This window comes from Danaus plexippus, chromosome Z (assembly GCF_018135715.1).
Source record: "Danaus plexippus chromosome Z, MEX_DaPlex, whole genome shotgun sequence".
Classification (NCBI taxonomy): Eukaryota; Metazoa; Arthropoda; class Insecta; order Lepidoptera; family Nymphalidae; genus Danaus; species Danaus plexippus.
Window position 1 is genome coordinate 6,147,678 of NC_083559.1, and position 23,692 is coordinate 6,171,369.

At 29.1% G+C, this 23,692-nt stretch overlaps 2 protein-coding genes across 12 annotated transcripts in view; one reads left to right on the forward strand and one right to left on the reverse strand.

Moving 5' to 3' along the window:
• Positions 1 to 12,889, reverse strand: part of LOC116778114 (disco-interacting protein 2) — a 38,151-nt gene extending 25,262 nt beyond the window's left edge. For 2 of the 6 annotated variants that reach the window (XM_032671996.2, XM_032671995.2), the window contains exons 1-2: positions 12,682 to 12,888; positions 4,834 to 4,911 (exon numbers count right to left, since the gene is read on the reverse strand). In XM_032671996.2, the coding sequence (XP_032527887.1) occupies positions 4,834 to 4,911; positions 12,682 to 12,766 (163 nt within the window). In that variant the 5' untranslated portion in view covers positions 12,767 to 12,888. Of the gene's footprint in view, positions 1 to 2,274; positions 2,389 to 4,833; positions 4,912 to 12,681 lie in introns of all 6 variants that reach the window. The other 4 variants (XM_032671993.2, XM_032671992.2, XM_061526031.1 and 1 more) reach the window with 4 other exon arrangements.
• Positions 12,890 to 13,547: 658 nt separating this feature from the next.
• The window catches only part of LOC116777161 (protein phosphatase 1 regulatory subunit 12C), a 28,511-nt gene continuing 18,366 nt past the window's right edge, over positions 13,548 to 23,692 (forward strand). For 3 of the 6 annotated variants that reach the window (XM_032670546.2, XM_061526498.1, XM_061526499.1), the window contains exons 1-3: positions 13,558 to 14,173; positions 22,461 to 22,591; positions 23,399 to 23,517. In XM_032670546.2, the coding sequence (XP_032526437.2) occupies positions 13,931 to 14,173; positions 22,461 to 22,591; positions 23,399 to 23,517 (493 nt within the window). In that variant the 5' untranslated portion in view covers positions 13,558 to 13,930. Of the gene's footprint in view, positions 14,174 to 22,460; positions 22,592 to 23,398; positions 23,518 to 23,692 lie in introns of all 6 variants that reach the window. The other 3 variants (XM_061526500.1, XM_032670550.2, XM_061526501.1) reach the window with 2 other exon arrangements.

Below are 23,692 nucleotides of genomic sequence, written 5' to 3' on the forward strand. Positions count from 1 at the left end.
AAATCGATAAATTCTAAAGTAGTATAAATGATGTACAGATACTTTTAAACATTATTTTAGTGTATTATATTTAGATTTTAATATATTATATTTAATCCTCATCTATGTCAAAATACTTATCTATATATTTTCGTAATTATACGCTGCAATAGGAAATAGGTATTTCTTCTTATTTGTTGGCGATAATATATGTCTTTATACTTTTTATTTAAAAAAAAACAACTTAATTTAATATAAAATATTTTTCATATGTTTTTTTCTTTTTTAAAGCGGAAGCAACAAATAACCAAAACAAAATCATATTTGAAACGGACCTTGCATAATTATACTCCACACCTGTACTCAACAGAGAAACATATTGCACTTAAGTTGCTCTGCTTATATTAACAACAACCTCGGGGTTATATAATCAGTAAAATTTACATTAAACAGTATATTTCTTTTGTAACTTTAATTTGGTTATTTTACTAAATATATATTAGATGGATCCTTATTTAAAAAAAAATATTTGCTAAAATTTATATCGAACATTTTATAACGAACAGGACAATGTATACATAGGTAAAAAAAAATTTAAACTAAAATGATCGCTTCAGCAGTAAAAACGTTTTTTATGGTAAGAGCTGTTATTGCGTGTGCAAACCAGCATAAACCTCAAGGAAATGAGCGGTTAGCAACCCTACTTTTTCCTTTGAGCTCCATTTCCGGCTTCTACCTGGATAGCCTCCTGTATTTAACTTAAAACGATTTCATTTTGAAGGGTGCCGTTCACAGAAACTTCTAAGTTTGTTATTATTAAACAACTCTTCGATTACAAATTTTAATTGTAATTTTCAATATAATATGTATAAGCATCATAAATTTACAGAAAATTGGGCATTTGTAAGAAAGGATTTGTAGCAGACTCTATAATTTTCTCTAATACGATATAGTTAAAAATATATATTGGTAACATGCGTAAGGTGGTTGCCAAGCATGTGATGTTTATTTGAATTGACCATTGGCCACTATCAATAACTATAATACATTAATAAAGCAACTAGACTCCTGTGTAAACGTAATTGTTATGTGAATAACTATATGTGAAATTGTAAAAAGGAAATAATAATGTATATTATACATAAAGTTACAGATATGCTTTTTAAGAACTTTTAAGATACTTGGTGATTTAGTATTTACCGGACTTATAATTTAAAGAATAATTTAGATAGTAGTACAAAATTTATAAATAGGACTTTCATATTTTGACATAAATTGAACCGGTATAAAAACAGGACAAATAGTCTGATCAACACAATTATCAGTATATTGTTTCGTCTAGCAGTAACATTCGATTGGGCAGACAAAGCCGAGATAAGTACCTAGTTCATTTAAAAGAGAATGTAGTTAACAATTTTAAGGAACTTGAAAGAGTCCTATAAAAGAGTCCTTGGACTATCTATTACATTGTTGAATAAAAGCGATAAAACCAGCTGGATCTCGTTTCTATTTAACAAAGCAGTTGTGTGACTGCAAGAGGTCAGCGTACGCTGTTGAATGGAATGCAATATTACCTTACAATATCTGGAACATGAAGTGCCACTTTAAAAACTTATCAACGTAACGTAACAATTGATACTAAAAGATTATATTTATACAAATTGTTTTAAACTATAATATACTAAGAAACTTTCAATTCATCTTTAAAAAAAAGACCTTTATAGAGAACTATGGAACTACTTCTCAGACATCAAAAGACAAAAGGAATCGTTAAGCCTAATTCAGTAGTGCATTCTAGAGATTGTTATCAATTACAAAAGTATTCTTGTTTAAAATTACACATAATAAATTAATATATAATAAATCTTTAAAAATATATATCATTACATATCTTTTATTCCTTGTGAGATAGAGATTTTTTCAAAAACAAAAACACAAGACGAACGGAATAAAAGGGTTTTGTTGGGGGAAAAACTTTCTCTTTAATTTTCATTATACGCATGGAAAAATTACTCAACAAAAGGCAAATTGTACCAGAAGTACTTTAGCGGCACGTAGATCTCCCCAATTCGAGTTAACAACGTCGCGTTTCAGAAAAGAATATCGAATTGCAAAACCCGTGCAATAAATGTAATATCGTTATAATTTATTTATATTAAAAACATTCACTTTATATGGGTGTTATTGAATTAATTACGTATTTTTCGTTGTGTGAGTGCGGTGTGTTAATAGATGTGTGTATTTTGGAAGTGTTAAGTCAGCGGCTACGACCAATCCCATTCATCCCTTAGATACCTGAGTGGTATCTCTTCTCATTGTGTGTAACACGTCGATGTGTCCGACGGTTCCTTGTATGCTGTCGGCTGCTGCCACCGTCGCCACGAGGCCCGCGTATCGGTGGATTGCCTGCTGTGTAATATACTCTTACAAGTTACCGACACACTCTTACATGTTAACTCTTAATTTTTCCCTTAAATAAAAACCATTTTCTCTTTAAGATTATAGTGAAATATTTTTTTCTATAGAAATAAATAGAAGTAAAGTGAAAAAACAGACACTGAACTTTTAACCTTTTTATAGATGTCTTAATCGATAACCTATTTTTAATGAATAAAAAATGTAATGTTTGTTTGTATAAAAGAAACTAGTAAAGCGTTAGCGCTAACGCTTATTGTCAAACATTTAGATGTGCAACAGTTTGTCATAAAGTTCATTGACCTAAGCGTCTGATAAGGGCCGAGGTGAGGACGTTATCAGGTGTCGCATTGCAGGCCCGAAATTGTTAGACCGAAAGCCAACACTTTGAGTTTTGCGATCGATACGCTGGGAAACATTATAGGGCATTTTGTTAGCTAAAAATTAAAATTATTCAATCTACTGTCACCAGACTGCAAATATTTGTAAATGATTTTAAATACATTTTAGCTTGGTAATAGATGCGTCGAATAAATGAAATTATAATTTATTCAATAAACCACCAACGTTTTTGATTTTTAAGGTGTTGAATTTCAAAAAGTAAAGAGGTATTGACAAAAATTGGGACAAAAACTGTTACAGTTATTGCTTTTACCCAATATATTTGACATACACTGAACAATTTTTCGTAGAAAATAGACGATCGCATATTTTTATGTCATTTATTAAGAAACATTAAGTAGAGAACAGGTTAAAGAGAGTCAATAATAAATAAAGAAATACATTACTCATAGCTTTTCAAATATAAGCTTTTAGTTAGGTACAAATACGAGTTTTATGCGATATTTATAATTCTTTACCCATGCATTGAAAACATATATACAGTAATAACATACTTAAGCTTATCACTTATATCAGAAACTTTGGTCCAATTTAAGTATTAACAACATTATTATAGATAAACTCTGGCGATTACTATGAAATATAGAAAGCATCTAAACGAACTTTTACAAAATAAATTCACTTATATATTTATTATAAAAAAAAAAACTAATGGAGATAATAATAAAATTATAAATTTGTTAAGCTGATAATACTACATAAGTACGTATTAAAAGGGTCACATTTATTTTTGAAAACTTAACAGCTAACACGTGTAAACAATAATAAGTAAAGAAATATACTCCCGTATTTATCATCAGAGCATAAATATATTTATACCTGACTATTACGAGTGACCTATAAGCACAATGTTTAATTTAGAAAGACATCATTAATCATGGGGATACCTCACATCTTTTTTTTTTACATTGACCCATTATCACAATGAGATTCGACTGAATTTGGTCTTTGTATTTAACGAGTCTAAATATAATTTGGATGGCTTTTAATCAAAAGGAAATAACAAAAAAAATTATGAAAATTCCATCATGTTTTACCGAATCTATCGCTAGAGCCTCTAGGTCATGTAAACCTGTCGCTAGCCGGAGGTTATTATAATAGTTAATGATTGAATCTGATCTTATATCCGTCCAAATTTTGTATACACCTCATTACGTTTCTAGCTACATCCGGCCAATATTATGAATAACAAATTTTTTTTTCATGAGAGAGCTAGCACAAAGATTATCTGTTTATGAGTGCTATTTATTTGATTTTAATATTACGTGCCGTTACTTAGTGTTGCAACCTACTGATAAAGTGTGGTTGACGTGCGTGTGGCCACCTTCTAATTAACCCTTAAACAATACCAAAACTAGAGTAGGTACATGTAAAAAAATTATAAATTATCGCAGTCGACGAACGCTGGACCTCGTTTTTTATTAATTTAAATTTCCTACGATATATTTTTTATGCAGCGCTAAAGCAAAGGTCGACCTCATTATTTTAACGATTTCTACGACCAAGTAAAATAGCTTCATCGCGACTACTATTTGTAGTTTTTTATTAGTTTTAATGTTATTTAAGATGGTTATAAAGTGTTATTTGGAATACATTATCTTCATATGATATCTATAAGATGTCTCTATCTATCTAGATTGTTGTCTGTAAAAATAGTACTGGTTCAACGTACTCATGGTCGTGTTCTATATTCATACAATCGGAGAGCAGATTTGAGATGGCCTCGTCAGTTGACCCTAGTTGGAGAAATAAAACTTAAAGCAAATTTAAAATCGGGTTTTGATATTTTAGCAAAAGTCCAGCATTCATCGACGACAATTAATTGACACTTGACCCCAGCGGCGCTTCTTATGACCTTGTGCTCATACTGGAGACATTCTGTTTAGAAGATGACGGCACCAATAAGGCAGGAGTAGATTCATAATTAGAATTTGGAAGCGAAGCCAGTATTCATGGGTCAAGAATATAACCTTTTTATTAGTTCAGGCAATTGTGTTAAAAGCATTTATTTGCAAAAAAAAATTATAATTAGCTAACCTTGAGGCTGATGTTGGGCAATGTAGGGTGAAAGAAGTCGAGTGCGTTTCTTCTCATATCCTTTTTGTGTTATATCACCTGTAATAATAAACAGATTTAAGTGGAAAGCTGTTTACGCACTTAACATAAACCACAAAACGATTCTGCGTAAACTTTCAAAAAGTATTCAAAGTATTGATCATATAAAATAAATAAAAATACTCAAAATGGAATGGAAATATATGGACAAAGACCCTAACAAAAATTTTGTTTACGAACATTTTTGTTATCTGTTCCTGTTAATTATAATTAAGAATATCACATATTTTAACATTATTTTATTATAATTTTAACCAAACTCTGCTTTTCTTAATTAATGTTTATATTAATTATACTATGGAATGGACACACGAATCACATATATAATAAAATAGGCAGTCATTGCATTTGCTATGTAAATGTTTTTATTCAATAAAATGTTAATTAAAGGCACGTCGTTTGACCGTGTCGTTAAAGAGTTATCAATATATGTTAACAAAAATTAAATTCTTTTAAATAAAATATAAACCAATCGATGTTATCCGTAATACAATAAAAGCGTAACTAATCACTGGACAATTAAAAGTGACTAACTCATTTAATAAAAAACCGAAATATGCAAGTACTGAAATGATGGTTCAAAACTTAACGTTTTTTAATGTGAAATGTTAAGACGAAACTGAATGATTTATGAACTTATTCATACCGTTAGATAGAAAATAATTTTATTGTATTTTCATAAAAAAGAAGACAACTGGCTTCAATATTTGTGATTTTTTTTCCTAATTTAGATATTATTTTATGATAACAATTTAAATACAGTACTAGTATATAAACAGAGTATGAATTTGCTGACATTGTTTACTAAAAAGGAAGATATTATATTAATTAATCATATTAGATACTTATTACACGACATCGTCTTTTTATGTATTACACTAAGTTTTAAATTTCTAAGGACCAGTGACTACTTATTTTAATTCAGATGGCCATTGCAAAAGTAGTAATATAATTTTTATATAAAGTAAAATTTTAATAAAGATTTAACATATCTAATAGTTACATATTTGTGTATGCGATTTTGCGCTTGAAGTTATCATATTAACGATTCGATTAGATCACCTTATTTGGAAATGACAGATAATATAGATAAAGTTTGTCTGAATAGTGATTCATTTATAGATACATATATTTCTTTGAAACATTTTTACAATTCTTAAAAGTTGCATGAGATTGTTTAAACTAAACAAACTTTTAAATTTTATCTACAAAATAACCGTCACGATTTTATCGTCAAAAATAAGAAATAGAACCTAAAATTAAATTACAAGAATATTGTTACCAGCATAAAATGTCACATTTTTTAAAATTTACCTACAAGTCATGAAAAGTATGTTTTAACTTTTCTCATAAAATATCACGGGCTGTTTTAATTAAAATAAAAGTAACAACTTTCTGTTTAAGGAACTTCGCAATTATGTACAAATTTTGACTAAATTAAGAATAAAGTTATAAATTAATATTTGAAGATATTAACAATACAAATTAAATGAAAATGTAATAACAATAATAATCAAACATCGTCGATAGATATTTAAGAAAAAATAACTAACAAAGAAAAGGCTATTCGACCTAACTAGACAGAAAAACTATACCAGAAAATAAATATTTAATTTCAAAATCAGCAATGACCACTGATTGCAATCATTGCAACCTGTGATTACACCGAGACTGTCCGATGGATCGGGATACAATTGGACAATTAATTCATATTTGAATTTTTACACCCCTTCACAAGCTGAATCACAATGTTTTAAAAGTAAAACCTTACAATATAGCTAACTAAAGCTTAATCTCATATAAAAACAAAAACAATTTTTATTGTTACTAATTATAAAAATACGGCTACAAAAATATGCTCCCTGTGTAATTTTCCATAAATTTATAAAACTATATCAGTTCACATAACTAATTCAACAGTTCCTGGCGATCAATTGATCTGATATATTTATTAGAAACCAAATAAATAAGTAGACTTATTGTTTTATAGATTCTATTTAAGGATTGATAAAGTATGTATTTTATTTTGTTCTTATAAACTGTTGTTAGTTTAAATATAAATATTTTCAACAAATAATTTAAGAAATACTAGTACGGTAACAATCAAATTATTTAATGAGATCGAAGACATTCGCGAGTTTTATTCATTTAAATGAAACTAATATTTATCGGATATACTACGCGTGCTTTATTTTAGGTAAAAACTACATACTCCCGACGTTTCGGTTACTTTTCAGCAACCGTGATAACGGTTTCATTTAAATGAATCAAATTATTTACTTATATAATATAAAACGGTGGCAATCTTCGATATATTTTGGTGATCAGAAGGTAGTTGGTCCCTTTAAGATTCTTATCGTCAAAACCGCATGGATAAAGAAGCAAGAACCTAAACATGACTGGATAAAGATAAGATGAAGAAATAAGCTAGACGTATACTTTCACAAAATCCTGTTTGTATTGATCAACTGTAAAATATCTATTGGCAATGTTCGTAACTTTTGTATTAATAAAATTTATATACAAATCACTATTAATATATGTAATAACAATAATAATGGCAGGCATTGCAGCGGTCGAGTGCCATTCGTCGAATCTAATTGAATATTAACCTATTGACGTTTATAGCGCTAGGGTCTGAATTGTGCGCACAAGCAACATGTGAACCAATTGATTGTTTTAAAGTTTACTATCAATTGAGAGTAAATCAGTTTAAATTAAACTTCTAAAATTATGTATACCTGTAATACATAAGTATTGTCATATCCAAGAGTGTGAACATTTCTGACTAACACACCATTGGTGACTGAATGATGCAATACTGTTGTCGGATGCAATAATTATCATTTTTAATAAAGCAAATTAAATAAAATAATTATTTATAAAGTTTGGCGTGTTCTTTAACACTCACGTTTTTTTTCCTCTCGTGAACACATCCATTTATTTCTCCTGATGTATAGGCACTTCAGCAGTATTAATGTCAGTATAAAAGTATCTAGGCGTTATAGAACTTAGATTCAAGCATTAAAAAAGTTGCCAAAGCCCTCCTGTATATCTTTATTATCGGTTTTAAAAGAAGGACTAGTGTGAAATGTTACACCATGACTTGTTTATAAATGTTTATACTTCAAATTCTAAAATTCAATATAAATAATGCTAAACGTTTGAACTACTCGGTATAATATATCCAAGCGACATTGATACTTGATTCTGACCACAATAATAGCAAAACTAAAAAAAAATGGATTACGACTTTTGAATTTTAAGTTAAATAAAGATTATTACCTTTTATTCAGCATTAGTTCTTTAAAATACAGATGACAAATTAAACTTAAATAATATTAATTCCAAAGAATACACAGTTGTTATTAATTCCTTGAGGTTTTATTGTTTACGTAAGTAGACTTCTGTTATTTTTGTATGATAAAAAAAAAACAAATTAATCGACAAAATTCAGAATAAATTTGTTACTATTTAAAATTCTCGAAATGATAAATAGAAAAACGAACTTTTTAAAACAATTGTTTTTATACCTCTCTTGATTAAGAAATTCTACGATTTGCTAAGGTACGAGTATGATCTTACTCAGACTAACACTGTGTCATGACATCAAACAGGTTTGGTTTGATGCGTCATGCGGTCTAGAATTGAAGAGCGTAAGCGGCAAAAATAATTATTAACCAAAAATCTGCTTTCGGGTGAGGGCGTTAGAAAAATTTTCACTTGTTATCAAATCTTCAAGCACCGATGAAAAAGAAATAACCTTTAACACTAACTTTTGACCACAAGTTACACAATGGATATGGGCTATGTTATAAATTATAAATTTTATTTCAGTTAAACCAAGTAATCAAGAAAAATCGATAAGTTCGATATTAAATGCTGATTTCGCAATATAGTCATCGAGTTACTTGCATAAAAAGAAGCTACGTAAATGTTTACTCCCTTAGTAATTCTTCTATCATACAAATAAGTTTTATTAAAATTACTTCAGCAAATTCATAGATAACACATATAGAAAGTTAGACTGACAATATTTTTTACAAAGGTTGTTGATGTAACGTAACATTATCATAAGCCGTGGTAAATACAGCTGTTTTCCAAGACACACGCGTCACATTTATTGATATGTACAGACCTATGGACATCGTTATAATATAAAGTCATTCGGTAGAGAAACCATTATATCAATTCTTTTACTACGAACAATACAGAACCTATTTCATTTCGTGCTCTGTGTGAACGTTTAAAGTTTCGCTAGTTTTCCTGTTCTGTGCTAAAAGAGTCGCAAATAAACACTATTCACTACTGTTTTCAGACATTTTGGTACGAAAACCATACCGTATACATATGTTCCTATTTTCATCCTATCTGTATACAAGTTTAAATACTTGAGCCTTCCTCTAGGTAGTATAACGTTAGTTATAAATTAAGTAATGATACCCAAACATCTACGTCAAAATTACAAAACCCCAGTTTTGCAGTTGAAAGTGCCATAAGTATAGATTGTATTTTAGAAAATACATCGCGTGTTTTAAATGTTTAGATTCTAAATTAGAAGCCACACGACTATTGAGCACGAGCAAAATAATGTTATGTAATGAAGTTGTTTTTGCAATTAGTAACGTTCATTTATAATCATTCGACAATGGTTCAAATCAGATTCCCTGGTTCAGGGAGTAACCAAAAACGAACAATGTCCTGTGGAGCTCTGTTTTTAGTTTGTAAACATTATGTTTTAAGGCTCTACAAAATAAAAAATTTGGTTCTCAATGATTTTAAAATAGTTGTTTCCTTTGTCTCTTTACATTTTTAAGCTATTAAAAAAAATCGTTAATTTTCCTTTGTAAAGAAATTTATAACAACTAAATATATCCTTTTGTTTTTATTACAATCCTTTAAAAAACTATGTGCTTAGCTACGAAAAGAAATCACAGACTGCAATTACTAACTACTTACGCAATTGAACAAATCTGGGAAAAGCTAGATTCAAAATGAAACTGTATTATTTTTGGTAAAAGGGCGAGTCCAATAGTGGAAACCAATATATAAGTGCATTGGAACTAATTAAAAAAGCCTTGTTTCAAGAGCTCAAATGCTTCAGCTATTTATGGCGGCAAGAATCCTTTCTTTAATAAGCTTTAGAAAATTCAGGTTTGAATAAACTCGATCTATAGTCCTAGGCCCATTGAAGACCAAGATAATCCAAATTATAAGAGAATCCAAGGGATTATCTGAAGCCTCATAGCGTCACTATCAAGTTACATTCACCTGTCGAAGAAGTTCGCTGCACTTTGCTTTATGGAAGAAATTTTGTAGGGAAATGTGGTATTTTTCTATGAATATGTTGATTATTTAAAGATGTAGCCATCGGATCTTAAGTGTTGTATTGGGAAACTTATTCCCAGTTATAACTATATTAAGAAGGAAATTACCAAGGAGGATGGATGAGGAGTCAGCAAGATCTTCTAAAAATTTCTTAGCTGGTCAAATGGAAAGTAAAATAAATCGGAATTTTAAAGGCAATAACATTAAATTGATTATTTATTTATGGGATAGCTTTATGGATATGATTCATGCATAGATTGCTATTTTTATATTTTTTTATATAATTAATAACTAAATTGACTTTTAATAACCATTCTTGATCATATTATAGCATCTCAAATATATACCATGAAATGTAGTTTAATTGTGAATTAAACAAGAACTTTTCTTATATGTCACTATATTATATCTTATTATTGGTAAAAGGCTTATATTAAATATTCTAATTTGTCTTTAGTTCAGTTTTATTTTAATGTTGGCGACCACAATAATAAGTTATTACAAAAAAAAAATTGCTTAAATAATCCAGAAGATATGAATTTTCTGAATCACTATAATATTAAAACAAAAGTTATACAATATAATTTATTTACATTTTTTTATTGTTAATTTGTATAAAATGTGTTTTAAGGAAAATGTTAAAGCAAAAGCAAATTTAATTTTTTATAAATGATTTGGTATATAGTTACTTTACTTAATTACTATTCTTAATAAAAGAAAATTAAGAAAATCTTAAGACATTCTTAATTAGAAACAATAATTATGCGTCTATGCCTCATCAACAATAAAAGTTCAGTTCAAGCCTCATATGCATAAAGGATAAAAATAGCTCCTTGACCAACCAGTATACAAGAGTACACAGTTCTTATCCTATAATGATGTCCTCAACTTTGTAAGGAAAATATAAAGAAAACAATTTAGTAAATGCAAACTAACATATGCCTATTCTCAGCAAGGAAATCCTTGTCAGATAGAGATAAGTTTACAGCAGTCGAACACAATTCTAAGAGCCAGAGTCAAATCATAGTGTAAAGCTATGGCTTTCAGTCGCTATGGACATAACATAAAAAAGTATAAAATTACATATGGTTATTAAAAAAAATACAAAAGAACACAAAATATTTTAAACCCAGCACATAGTTTTACTTTGAAATATATTGTTTTTAAAGATTAAAAACTCTGTAAACTGGTAAATCACTTATCCTTTTCTTATTATTGATGTAATGAGAATTTATTTTTCATAGTGTACATATTTATTTATTGACATCAAACGAAAATCTCTTCACTCAAGGACTTACTGGTCATAGCTATTAAAATTTTCTTATTTCTATTTGACCACTTACTTTGTACTGAATGAGTAATATCATTCCTATTAGAATTTCCTTAATTTATTTTTTTAATAAAAACAAATTATTTTGAAGCAGTTATTACGAAAACAGCTAATTATATTTCGCAAAGCCTTATTTATAACTTTATATAAATATGTTTGTTAAAATCGCATTGCTAGCATTGCTGAATTTAATATTAACAAAAGTAATCAATAAACATCAATCAACATAAAGGACAAGCATAAAAAAAAATTGTAACAAAATAACTGTGGTTGAAAATCAAAACGAATAGTCATTGGTATGTATGTTGTTTTAATGGGTGATTGATACTTTTTTACATATAAATACAACTTTGTGAAATTATAAGATAAAGTAACTTTTATTTTTTATAATACTGACAAACATTTTTAAAATTATGGTTAATAGCCCCTGGTTGCATATCTAAAAACAAAGGTAGCTATAGATGATATACATACTTAGCAGTTAATATTATTAATAATAGAGATACCATTTTAATGTAATATACAATTCAGTTTCTTTAGTGGCCAAATATTCGGTGCATATAAAAAAATCTCTTTAATTTAATCACGATTATGCTGAAGATTTGTTTTTAATAAAACTTTTTGTAACACAACTCTGCATAGCACAAGGTCCATAAAAACTTAAATATATTCATATATACCAATATAAAAGTCTATTCTATGCATAGAAAACGAAGAACTCTTTGGGCACAAAGTACGGCTTCACTGCCGTGTAGTGTGTGCACACAAGCGTCAAACAAAATTGTATTTTAAAGTTACGAAGTTGTCTTTTCATAAAGTTATTGTATACACAAAACTATGACAAGTAGACAGGTATTTAAAGTACTAAGCAATATCATAACAATATATCAATATCAAGAAACGAAAATTGTTTCGGTATCTGGAAATTCTTTATTTACAAAAAAAACTTTGAATCAGCTGTCACTGATTACGTCAGAAATTCTTTAAAATAAAACTTAAAGGTTTCTAATATATAGAGCAATTTAATAAACTATTTTGTTTTTAAAATAAGTTTTTATACGAAATCCAAATTAACTAATTATCGATCCCTTGCGGACCAACATCAAACTTACCTTCAGATAACTCTAAGTCCAACTCTGCCAACTTATCTCTTATTTCGTCCGGCAACTTTGAAATATCAACACTTAAGTCAGCCATAGTGAAAAAACACTTTTTCACACAAAACAAATAATGTTAACGACAAAAGTCTAAGACACCATCGTGACATCTGGCCATCTTGAATTTTGATTATTTTCTGTCCAACATCAACGTTAAACTGATTGTAGTGACTGTAATAGCCCAAAGAGGTCGCTTCATTGCCAGTCAGTTTAGAAAGTCTGTTTCCAATTGCAATTTATGGGAACGCTGTAAGGAAATATGTACACCATAAATTTTTTCCAAGATCGAAATGAGGCAGAAATGTGAGAAATAATGTTGAAAAAATCTTCAATAGAAATAAACAACAGCAGCAAGACACGAGAAATATTTATGTTGTTTCTTACAAAGAGACAGAAGTTTAAATTAAAGCACGAACTGTATGACCGTCCTGTCACGTATTGCAATAATATTTTAAAACTACTAGATAATATAAAATGGAGTTAAATCACTTTTATAAGCGATAATAACAATAAAGTATTTTGGTGGTTACCAAACTTATTTTTTTAACATATGAAGTACATATATTTTACAACTACAGCTTATATAATTCCTTATTCATATTTAAAAATATTGTAAATAAGTTAATCATTATTATTTGAAAACAATATTTTAAGGAAATAATAAATTTATTATCAAAGTAGATAAATAACATTACAAAAGAATGCAATAAAACATATATTTTTAGTATGTTTGTTTCTTTTTACATTTCTGTCTAGCATAGACAATATTTCCTGGAATTTAAACATATCGTATCATTGCTCTTTGAAAATTTATCCGCTAGGTGACGCTAGGTGTTTTCTTCTTTCCGTCATTCACAGCCTAGTTTTTCTTTTTACGTTTAGAAGGTAGTTTAGTTGGCTGTAAAATTTATTCTCGTAATGGCTGCCACGCTAAATGAGTAGCTTATTGGTTATGTCATGTTTAAAATCTTTACATATGAGGTTTTTAAAAGGAAAACTCAACAAGTGTCTTGAACTATGATCGTATGAAAACTGTTGTAGCATCAACCATCCTGGAACGTTTCTTCTTTCATGTTTCCTTTTTTGGCAATTAAGTTATGGACTCGGCGTTTGTGTATTAAATGTTATGAAAACATAATCTATGCTACGTAAAAAGTGTATAACGAGACCATATTGAGTGTCAAGTGCATTGAGGATAGTCAAAATGACGGACCCGAGATCGTCGTCAGCTCTGTTCAAGAGAGCCGAGCAGTTGAAAAGATGGGAGGAATCCGATACCAACAAACAATCATCATCGCCGAAAAGGGAATCAAGAATTCAATTTTCACCGGGAATTGTGTTTTTAGCGGCTTGCACTTCTGGGGACAAGGAAGAAGTTCAAAGATTATTGAAAATGGGCGCAGATATAAACACCGCGAACGTGGATGGCCTCACGGCGCTACATCAGGTAATGTTATTGTATTTTATATACAAAACATAAAGTATAAAACCTAATACCATGAATTAATAAAAATCTTAAACCCTTTTTAACTTGAGGGAAAGGTTAAATTGGTTATTAACTGTTAAAGTCTAGTATTTAAAAATAAGTTTTGCATACTTGTGTAGTTTTTTAAGTGTTAAAGTACATCATTACATAAAAATAAAGATATAGATTACTTCTAATTTCTATAACCTATATAGTCAAATTTTGTTTCCATGGCTTGGAAGTTTAGAGTTACTCAATTTATATGTCAAGATTCATATGTGAACTGAACTTTACATACAAAAAAGTTACACTTAATGAAAGTGTGTTAATTTAATCATATTTTATTTAACATACATATTGTCCTTCTTAGTAGTTTTTTTAGTAATACTGTTCAGATATTTTTCATCTGTTAATATCCATTCTTACTAAGTTCATTATTACTACTCATGGGAGTATGGATGATAGCTCCGTAATATGTAAGATTCCTATGCATAATTTTAAGATTGGTGTAGTATTAAATAAGTTTTTACATTAATTTTGTGTATTAAGATGCTTATCTAATAATAAGGCCTAAGAAAATGTCTTATTATTATATTTTGAAACTGGATTATCTTTAACATTTTCATTACTTATAAGCGACCCCAATAAGATCATTGAAAATCTTGCAGTACTAACTTTATCTGCATATGAATAGAACTTCTGTTTTATTGTAGTTTTGGTGATTAATAATTACACTTAATGTTTATACAAAATACATACTTACATTTCACACTATTTTTATTGTTTTTTCATGTCATGTGTGGTCCAATGGGCCGATAGTTTGTAATAATTTTGTCCGAAAGTATAAAAATTAGCTGCTGCTTATTTATCTCACTTAAACTGAAAAAGTCTTGATAGATTTGCCTTTTTTATTATTTTATTCAACCGATGTAAAAAAGGAAAAAGTTCTCTGGTGTTTTAAGTATTATATATACATATATAAAGCATCCATCTATAGGGATTTCATAGCATATTAGATAGACGTCTTGATATTTTTTCTTGATATATTTTTAATGTGTCCAATAGTTACATGCAGTTAAAATGATAGGATCCATAAATTCACTATTTTATATAGATAGGATTAATTTTCAATATATAATATTACGAAAACACAGAAATTACCTAAATTTGCCAAATAATAACAAGTTTTGACATAATAAATTGACGAGGACTTAAAACTATAAAGTCTTTCCATAAGACTTTTTGTTCTTGTTTAGATATTGCTGAAAAAATCACTATAAAAATCTATCACCTGCTCTCAATATAGGTTTTACAAAAATGATTCAATATATGTTTAATTATATGTTATCTTGAACTGATGTTTTCAGTATAATTATATACAATATGATTATAATTGTATAGTAATTTTAAACAAAATGCCTTATTGAATTCTCAGTAGCTTTTCTACATTAATTAAGAGCAAAAAATTAAAACTGGACTCATAGCATGTTGTTGCACTTGGCTTTGGTAGTAGGTTAACAAACATATTCCGTTGCTTATTCTAGAATGCTAAGACTAAATTAAAAGCGGATGGGAGTTCTCAATTTAAAAGTATATGTGCATCTAAGATTTCGAGACTACATTTGAATAATAATTTATTTATGGATGTAATATTTGAATATGAATATTTAAATATTATTACATATTATAAATTTTGTAAAAATATCAAACGCAACAACTTCCGCAAAACTTAGTTTCGTAGGGAATGCGGTACTGCATGTCACGTGTGTTGAGCTTAGCACTTGGAATAACTTTCGATTGTTTCGACCGACTACTAAACGTCAGCAGTCCCGAATTAGAAGCTGACAGTGTCCATGCTTCTATACAAATAGTGAAACATTACTGGTGCTCTATATTTCCGCTGCACTGTACTCGTACAATTTATTAAAAATAAGTAAATATAATTGAACTAGAGACTAAAAATATCTCTTGCATATTGGACACTTAAAAGTTTTTAATGTTTAAAACAAAAACATTAATGGGTACATGTTAATAGCGCGACGTAAATGATATTATATATGACTAATAATGTCTTATAATTATTAGACAAATGTAGGTTGTAAAACATCTACGTGTGCGTAAAACATGTTTAATTTTTTGTAATGATGTTGAGTTGAGATATTTAATTTAAAGTATTACATAACAGGAACATTTTACCAATATTTTACTTTTGACGGAAGATAATAACAAACCAACCAATATTGACATAAATTAGCGTAACTTTATCTTCACATGTGTGTTGTGTATCTGTGAATGCGGCCATGTTCGTTAATAGTCCGAACCCACAGGAAAGAATTAATAAGTCTTAATAGACGTAATTAATATGACCCCCGTCGAATAACCTGACATCTTAGAGGGTAACAGACAATGGCTGTCAAGATGGCATCCTATAAAATGCTTATTAGGGACTTTTCTTAAATGCTATTTATAATTTATAGCTTTACTTCAACGTTAATAGAAACATTTTTCTCGGTAACCAATAGACATAAAATTAGTGGAAACGATACAGAATGGTCCTTTGTTTCGTACATTACGTTGGAAGCGTTTCTTCAGCAGCGTATTTGACACCTGTATTTTTCAAAACTCATAATAATTTCAATGTGAATTCATGTACATATGACGAAATACATAATCATGAAGTCAGAACCTCTGATGTAAAACTTGGTAAAAAGTCAATGAATTTTTTAAGTTGCTTTAGGGTCTTTGGTGTGCAAAATCTTTGTTTTTTTTTGTAAGTCGCTAGCCGTCTCAAAAATACGTGGTGAAATCTGAACTCTTCTTTGATTCACTTGCTGTTTATGTTACTATTTTACGTCGACATAACCGAAGCAGAAATATATTTAGAAATATATTCATATGTGTTTTCGATATTGTTGCGTGACTAGTTTGCTTATGACGGATTGTAATACTGTACTATGATAATTCACTGAATTTTACTGAAAGCGTCCGTGTAGATGTTTCATTATTTACCATTACGATCGCGTGGAAATTATTAATATAGATTTTTGGGATCGTAAAAGTTCTAATAACTTCATTTTGTTGTTTATGATACAAATTATACAAAAGACAAAATCTACTCCAAGAAAAGATTATAGATATTTGTCTCTTGAAAAACGTATATATATGCAAGAATTAGAAGATAATAACAAAAATCATGAAAAATCAATAAAGCTAATTATTTACCTCGTTTAAAATAATTTACATTAAAACTTATGTCACTAAAGACCTTTGGAGACAGTAACTTTTCAATTATCTAATGCTATCATGTCTCGAATTAATCATTTTATTTTCCCCTAATACTTAAATTACAAGGATATAGACACAAATTTTTTATAGGATTTTAGGTTATAACTCTTCTATTCTTAATGTCTTAGGAGTCTTTGGCGCCAAAATGAGTCATGGTGACCTCACACACCATTCTGAATAAAACAATGTAAATGTATGTATGTATTGTAATCACCAATGACAAAAACAATGGGTTTATAATTTTTTTAATCTTAGGTGCTGTTTTGGATTTGGCATTGTTAAGTTTTTGTGCATATTGTGAACTTCTGGAAAGTAATTTCTGCGGAGTGTGACTATCATATAATTGAAAAATAAAACAGTATATCATAGAATTGTGTGGCAGCTGATAATAATGATATTGATTTCAATATTATTTTTACATTCTCGTTCGGCGTTAACATAGTTCCGCATCTGGAACACCGCGTTTGCCCTATTTATAAAATGCGTTTAGTTAGCCATACCACATACGAACGTTTGCGAGATATATATGACTTGGGATTTTGATTCAAATATAAATTTCAAGAACATTATAGATTTATTAGATATATGTTACTGTTTTGCACCTTAAATCCTGGTGTTTAAGTATGACATTAACATTTTATTTTACAATTACGTGTATTTTCACAACTTACACAATTTATTAAATTATAAATAAATGTAATAAGCCCAATACTAAAGCGTTTCATGATCCAGGAAATCTAATAAGCATAGACCTGTAATCGTTTAACATGTCTGGCACTGGTCTGGTATGCAGCCATTTGTCACTAAAATAAAAATACTGTCCTTTTTTAAAATACCTAATTTGGAAAAATCTGTTATACTCTAAACTTTTAGCTCTAAAGTTATATTTCAAGACCCCTACGAAATTCTATTTAATAATCTTTTTGATTAAGTTCACTCAATATTTATAAATTAAATGATTTTGTTACAATATTTGATGATATATATATAATAATAGAAAAAAATATTGAAAAGTAGTTAAAAATTCTGTTATGGGAGTTATATTGGGTATTTTTTTGCATAAGTGACAGTTTTATCATCACTGTCATGGTAAAATTTATTCTCGGTTCTAGATTACGGATATTTTATGTTCTTTATAATGGACAGTCGGGAAATCGTCGTTCCTATCACAAATTTAATTATTATTTTGGCAGCGTTTGATCACGGATGCGTTTTGTCTTCGCCGTACGGCGAGCGTTGTTTTATATCAGTATTTATAGTGCACGATACTCTTCTCATTAGATAGTCCGGGAAATTAGGTCGATGACTTCGTGAACTTCTAATTTTGTGAATTATGTTAAATTGTTACAATTACTGTTATATTAAAAAATGTTGAATAAACATTTCGTGTATACTTTATGGCCTTTGATCCACGTAAATTGTTTTTCCCAAACTGTTCTGATCAGCTTTTTTATACGTGATTTCATGATGTCTGTTACACTTTTTCCTATGTTTTAACAACTGTGACCTATAATTTAAATTCCGGTGGTATCGTAAAATTATTCTAACGCCCTATTTAGTATCGATCTTTGGGCAAATTTAGTGTTTTAGACATAAATTGATGCTGTCATTGACCGACCTAAATGTTTTTGGTGGAATTATGTTTTGCTGAATGACAACGACGAGCGCCACGTAAATTTAGAATTGGTCGAGGATTTTTTCGAGGTCACGTTAGAAAAGCTGAGAGAGATCCGTTGATATTAGTTACGTCATAGGCTGCACACGCGCCATGTTTAATTTTAGTGTTAATTGTGGACGTAGGCACGGAGCTCACTGACAGCAATTCCGTTACTGGGTTGCCAAGGGATTAAAGATTAAAATAAATAACAGTGCAAATACAATTTTTGCCTATAATAATTTAATCAAACAAACATTTGTAAAAATATATATTAAAAAATGTACTCTAATTACCAGGACCTTTTAAGAAACTTCAATTTATGAAAGAATGCCTACCAAGGTACGCCTTCGAAAAAAATAAGGATGTTTTTAAAGCTAAAAATGAAATATTTTCTTTTGATTAAGTTTCATCGAAAATTTAATTTTAATTTGAAAATGTACCGTAAAAATGTTCCATGGTGGTTATGTTGGTCTTATATTATGGATTTGTATGAAATATTAAACATTACGCCGGGTGACCTTGGATGGTATTTTTGTACAACAATTATTTATCATTCCCGTGCTCCGACAGACGACTGTCAAAATATGAAAAGGCCGTAAGATATTAGGAACATCTGTATCACCTGGGAAAGAGCCAATTCATTGATAAGGTACCATTTAGAATTATTATTGCGTACAAAGCGAATCAGTTAAAATGATGCATTTATTTGTATATTGAATCGACTATAAACCTGATGTGTATTGACAGGTTATCTTGTTTATTATAGAAGAAGAAATAACAGTTTATGATAATTCCGCTATGCGTAGTTACATAAAATAAAAATATTACCTAGTGCTTGATCTAGAGTGGCGACACGCGCCAGCGATTGTGGCACTGACCCTGTAGTGGTTCCATACTGCTGCACAATGCAATTAATGTACTATTGAAAACCATTACTAGCTTATGTTAACTTTATTAAATAACAGTATGAAAGTTATAAAACTAAAGTTTTTCAAACTGTGATGAGTTTGAACAGAATATTTTTGCGAATAAGTCGTATTTACATATTATTGTGCTGTTAATTCTGCTGGGCGATATATAATATAATTTTTCCAAGCATTTAGCGAATTGTATTTATTGGTTGCGAATATTGTTTTAATTGAAATGTATCATATGTCTTGGAAAGCAGCCCGACTTACAGATCAAAACTTAAAATTACAGACTAACGCCAGACCAGCGTTATGGAATCTTAATAAAAATACCAATTTTACTAGCGTAAGCTTCGGAATTTTAAAGCTATGTAAAATTATGATTTTGTTTCATATGTTAAGTGAAACGGATAAAAATTAAAAAAATTTTTTTAATAATTAACTAAATAGTAATATAAAAAATATAAGAAACTATATCAAATATTATTGTAAGTTTTAAAATCTACAATGTGATATTCGTTTAAAGTAGCTCAAAGCAACCCTTCCTCCAGGCAAGTTACTACTGTTACTTAAATGACATAATGACACAAGGTACTTACACCTCCCACTAAATACACTACTTTCTTTCAAATTTTTATTGCGTTAGGTTTTAGTTGCTAGTCTACTATTAAATCACTTTTATTGTATTCAGGAAATAAATATATTGCTAGGAATGTATTCTTATGTGTCATAACTCTTTGAATACATTTAGGTATAGGTATTTAGTCCTTTTATTTAGGAAGCTGAATACTTTATTTCGATAAACTTATATTTCTTTAGTACACTTACCATCGTCTCGCCAAAATAATACAACTTTTGAAGTCTCCAGTCTTCGAAATGTTAAACGATATCTGAAAATTCTTTATGAGGTAAAAAGGGCAAGGTTGAACAACAGTTACTACAACCAAATATGACGAGATTCATAAGTGATAAGTATTTAACTGAATTTCTCCTTGAATTCTTAAGAATTAAATTCAACTTGAAAGCTTTTAATCAAAAGAAAGGATAGCTGGTGGACAAAAATAAAGAAGTCGTTTATTGAGATTTATTTATTAAAAAAGACGAATTAAAAGGCCAAAAGTAATATAAGAACAATATTGTATAGAAGTTATTGATTTCATAGATGTATTAACATTATTATATTATTAATCAGTTTAAATTCAAATGTGATATAATGAGAAAAGGGAGTTAATTATGTGGGTCATTGAAACGTAAAACATGGTCACAATCATTCGATAACGCGCAAAATAATGTTGAAATGCCGGTATCTTCTCGGTGATGTACCAAAATCTTGGATTTCTGTTAAATAAAACAGTATTACCACAAATTTATTTAGAATTTATCACAACTTGAATTATTTTTTAATTCCATGAAGTTCCAGGAAATTTGAGTTACAATGTAAGATTCTGATTCTGATTTCGATTTCATAAACAATTGACATAACAATTATATGGTAGCATAAACAATACTGTAAGTCCTTTTTAGTTTATTCTACTTATTTAGTGTATCCTTAATATCTTAAATTTATCTTGTTTAAGAAAATCTTGAACAACTTTAACATATGTTGTTTGAGTGGAAAACGTAGTCAGTAGTTCTTGAAAAAATCCTACTAAAATTTTAAATGCTAGAGGCTGTGTATATGTTTTTGGTACTTTAATTAACTAAGTATTTGAGCGATATTAATGAAATGGAGCTCATTAGTTAAAAGGTTTTAGCTGGAACTATACATAGGCCTAGTTAGTAAAATTTGTCTTGTTTTCTTTTCTGCCTTCGTTTATTAATAAAATGTTGAAAATTAAAACCTCTTTGTGTATTTTTTTGCTATTTTACATTAGCGACTAAAAATAACAAAACATATTTTATTTTAAATAGATCGTCTAATTACATATTATTTATGATAAGATATCTTGTATTTATTTGGCCCAAAATATCGTTGCTTTGAATAAATAATCCAAAATAGTAAATAACAGACAGACACAAATGACAGCGTTAACTAGAAATAAACTCGTAATAATATTTGATTGAGAATAATTATTATAATTAAAAGCCCATACTTGTTAAAGAGTAAAAGTATTTATACGGGACTTAAAGTTATTAAGTTTTCTGATGGTCAGCGCTGCTAAGACCTCGTCCATGACCACCGTTCGATGGAATAATTTTTCAATTATTTATTTAAATAACTAGATTTATAAGTTGTAGAGCAATATTAACGGAATAAATTTACATGACGTCGCCAACGTATGAGTCCTTGCCCTTATCTTAAACAGAAAAATGTCCCGTTATATTTTGGCATTGAAGTTGATTTCTTATTTTCTTGTCTATCAAGCTTTTATTATGAACACTTAAAAACTACGAAAATGATATATGAATCTTTTTGCAGGCTTGTATCGATGATAATCTGGAGATGGTTGAGTTTCTAGTGGAGCACGGGGCTGATGTCAATAGGGGCGACAACGAGGGCTGGACACCGCTGCATGCGACGGCTTCCTGCGGCTTTCTGAGCATAGCCAGGTATTGTAACATAGTACATATATATAAAATATATATATTTTTATCAATTTTGCAAATAATCTATATAGGATACAAGTTATATAGTTTTATATATTACGAAACAATTAGTATGTTAGGAATCATAAATATATTTCTGTGAAACGAATGACGTTGTGATGAACAAACGAGTGATATACAATATGTTGGAGTAAACGAAGTCTGAGTCACTTGACCCCGTTGTTGGGAGTTCCTGTCCATCCATTGTATTTTGTCAATTACTCATACATTATCGACATGTCGCTTTTACAACTTGCATTTAATTTTTTTAATAATAACTTTTTTCAAATAATAGTATCTTTTTTTCTAATTAATATAGTAATAGTCATCAAATATTCGTAATGGGTATAACATACTTACATAAAACACAACCGCTTAAACCAAAAATCATATTATTATACATTATTAATGCATGTTCAAAACTTGATTATCACGGAACAAATCGTAAATCTTGAAATACTTTCTTTGCTGAACAATGTCATTTTGTGTGATTTCAATATTCGATACAAACAATACTTCTGAAATAAAATAGTATCCTGTGATACTGGAAACATTATATGTGCGTACTTATTTATCATAATTATTAAAATAAAAATGCGACGCAAATATTTTAGTTTAATGAAGACGAAAAATTTGAAATTTTATTAATCTTTATACGAACATGCATCGAAATACCTACTACAACAACCAGCCATAAAGTAATTGATTGTCATTAAAAACATATAAAGGCTTACTAAGTACCCCTATCTAATAACTAATGTTTTATTAAAGATATCTTCTGGAGAATGGTGCGGACGTTGCAGCTGTAAACTATGACGGCGAGCTGTCTGTTGATATCGCTGAGAGCGATAAGATGGAGGAACTGCTGCAGAAAGTTATTGATGATAAAGGTCTTATATACTGTATACATGTTTCTGTATTCTATCTGGGAACTACGTGGCTAACCACAAACTGAATTTAAAGAAGTTTGCTTGATTACATTTAAGTGTATTAAAGTCAATTATGTACTGTATATGTATTTACAGACATATAGATAGGAGTAAATGTTTGTATCCATTATAGTGT